The sequence below is a fragment of the Myotis davidii genome, unplaced genomic scaffold (assembly GCF_000327345.1).
Source record: "Myotis davidii unplaced genomic scaffold, ASM32734v1 scaffold991, whole genome shotgun sequence".
In the NCBI taxonomy this organism is placed as follows: domain Eukaryota; kingdom Metazoa; phylum Chordata; class Mammalia; order Chiroptera; family Vespertilionidae; genus Myotis; species Myotis davidii.
The window spans coordinates 149,039-152,101 of record NW_006283137.1 but is presented as its reverse complement, the minus strand read 5'-3'; the positions used below and the strand labels follow the sequence as shown (position 1 = coordinate 152,101).

Here is a 3,063-nt window from a genome sequence, read left to right as displayed (position 1 = left end):
CCCCGCCCACCGCGCTCCCCCTGCCCACGGTGCTCTGCAACTCACCTTCATGAGCTCAAAAAACTCAGTGGGGGCGGAGAGCACCCTGACGTGGGAGCTGCAGATGCCGAACTCCGGGACCAGGTTTCGGATCCACTGGAACCGGTGCACGCCCTCCGGGCACAGGCAGCAGGGCGGGGAGGTGACCTGGGGGGCAGTTGGGGACAGCAAAGGAGCCAACAGCAGCCATGGGGACCTGGTGAGAGACACAGAGGGTCAAGCTTCGCAGACGCATCCTCAACGTCGCTCCCCGCTACTGGGGAGAGGGAGAGAGGGGTCTTTATTTTATTGCCAATTTTGGATTTTCTAGGCCATTTTAAGTGGCCCACTCACACTCCCCACATAGGTTTTCCCTTCGGCCCCTCCGAGCTGAGTGGCTTGACAAGTGCCGACGCCTGTGGACAACCCCACCTTCGCGTGGATCCCACGCGCCTCCAGACTTAGCGCTCCCAGCAGCTCCCGGAAGCCACTGCTGGCTACCCCCGCGGCCTGCGAGTGCCAGGGCTTCGCTGCACGAGCCCGCCCGCGGCAGGGCCCAGGAGACGGCGGGCTTTCACTTAGGGAAGGGACAGCAAAGCACAGGTCTCGCATACGCTTAACAGCAAGTGGAATAAAATATCCTCGAGGGTAGAAAAGTCTTCTCTCCAGCACTCGGGCAGGGAGAGGACAGCTGGAGCAGGAAGAGGCAGGTGAGGTCATCTCAAGAGGCGCCGGGTGACAGCACTGCCCTCCCTGCTGCACTGGTCTCCTTCGGGCCGTGTCGCCTCGGGGCTGCCCTGGGCCGACCACAGGGAGCTGCCCCCTGACCCACAGTCCCCCGAGGCGGTGACGGCAGGACGCTGCCCTGGGCCTGGAACACCTGTGGGCAGGGAGGGGCACGTGCACAAACCCTGCGGGAATTCCGCAAATCCTCCTCAGGAAAGTCCTCCTCAGCCTGTGACCTTGGAGCCCCGGCCCCAGAGGGACTGGGGGAAGGACCACGGATTCCAGGAAGGTGACCTCACGGCTTGCCTCATGACACCGCCGATCTTCCCATCTTCCCAGGGCTGGTGCACGGCCCCACGGCGCCAGGTGGCCCACAGCTGTGCTTCCCAGAAAGCCCCGTCTGCCCAGCCTCCTCAGCGCCAAGAAAACCTTAGTCAGCCGGGAAGACACTGCAGCCTGGGGGCGGGAGGCCTGGGGGCAGCTGTCCGTCCCCCGCGGCCGGCCTCAGGGCTGGTGACCCCACGTGCGCACAGGCGGGCATCAGCCTGCTGGGTTTCTCTAGCTCCCAGGCTCCCAGCAGCTTGCACATGAAGGCCGAGAAGCTAACAAGGGACTGTGGCCTCAGTTCCCCAAACTGCGGGCCGAACTCCTGCGGGGCGCAGGCCACCTTCTGGGGGAGCAGCGCTCCTCTGAGGGAGAGCCGCCCATCCGAAGCCTAACGGCCTGAAGTCTAAGGTTCCCTATTAAACAGTCTATCTGACCAGGGTCAACCTCCCTCCCCGTCCCACGGCACTTGTCAGGCTCGGACCATAAACCATAAAAAAAGACCCCGGCCCTGGCTGGTTTGGCTCAGTGGATAGAGTGTCGGACCGAGGGTCCCGGGTTCGATTCTGGTCAAGGGCAGGTACCTCGATTGCAGGCTCAACCTCTGTCTCGCTCTCTCTCCCCCCATCCCTTCCACGCTCTCTAAATATCAAAGGAAAAATACTCTCAGGTGAGGAGAAACAAACAAACAAAACAGAACAAAACAGAACAAAACAGAAAGACCGTCACCTGGCCCAGGCCACGCATCCTGCCTGCGGCCAGGCGGCTCCCCGGCTCCCAGAAAGGAAGGTGAGGAACCACCTCCTTGGCACAGGCCCTGGGAGAGGGAGAGCGCCAACCTGGGCCTCCAGCCAAGTCACCACGTGAGCACCGACGCGCACCCTGGAGGGCACAGGGCAGAGCCGGCACAGCCCCTGCCTCTCACAAACCTGGGCCTCCCAGGCTTACATACCTGGAATGATGGGAGAACAACACAAGAAAAAAATGCTAAAATAAATTAAATAAGATCAAAACATAGTCTGTTCGGGCTTCAAGGGACGCCCGAGCTCTGGGCTGTCCACACCCTGGCACCTGCCGGCCAATAGCTTTCAAACCTGGCACGGACGGGATGTGTGACCAGAGCTGGCCGAAGCCACCGTCGCCAGGAAAGCCCAGGGCTCCACGTGGGTGTGAGCCCACGGCCCCCGGTGTCCTGCTGGGAGAGGCCTCTGGCAGGCTCGGCAACGGCCGCCACCATGGGGTCCCTGCAGGGCAGCTCTGGCTGGGAACCGCCCGCCAGGGCCTCTGCCGGGATCCGCAGAGGCCTCCCCGTGGCTTCCTGCGGAATCTGTGCACCGGCGGGCTTGTCTGAGTCTGAGAGGAGCAGCAAAAGCCACTGGCTTTCGGGGTTCGCTGCGGAGGAGGCCCAGCCTCAGTGCAAGTCATCGCCCGCGAGGAAGGTGCCGGGGAGGGGCTCAGTGTCCTCGGGGGCAGCGCAGGGGCAGCGCAGGCTGGGACGGCCACGCCCCGCTGCCTCGGGAGGTGGGGGCACAAGCAGCCCCCATCTGAGCGCCCACGGCTGGCTCCCCCAGAGCCCGCTCAGTGACCCATCCGTTTCCTTCCAGCTCAACCAGATGCCTTGGCCGTTAGTTCCCGCTCTCCACCAGGGAGCCCCGGGGAATTTTCTCAGAAGGTCTCCCCTGCACAGCAGCCTCCTGCAGTCTCCCTGTGCCCCAGGGGCCGAGCACCTGCGCTGCCTTCCCCTCACCCAGGTCAGAAACCTCACCCCAGGGACCCAAGGGGGCAGGAAGCTGGCCGCACAGCCCCGTCACACTCACGTGTAGAAACCAAGTGTTTGACCTCCCCCCTGCCCCAACACACACACACACACACACACACACGATTCCCGCAACCAGGCCTGGGCTCCCCTGAGTTTCCCTTTCTCAGCACCTCGCTCCCTTCCTGGTTACAGGAGACGTGCCCACTCCGTGCGCGGGCGCATCAGGGGCGTTTAGA

The 3,063-nt window shown here is 63.5% G+C and overlaps 1 protein-coding gene across 1 annotated transcript in view; it reads right to left on the bottom strand.

The window, feature by feature from the left end:
- Positions 1 to 630, bottom strand: part of PGS1 (phosphatidylglycerophosphate synthase 1) — a 19,763-nt gene extending 19,133 nt beyond the window's left edge. Inside the window, exons 1-2 of the mRNA XM_015562669.1 lie at positions 451 to 630; positions 46 to 243 (exon numbers count right to left, since the gene is read on the bottom strand). Coding sequence (XP_015418155.1) covers positions 46 to 243; positions 451 to 630 — 378 coding nt within the window. The remainder of the gene's footprint in view (positions 1 to 45; positions 244 to 450) is intronic.
- Positions 631 to 3,063: the final 2,433 nt, after the last annotated feature.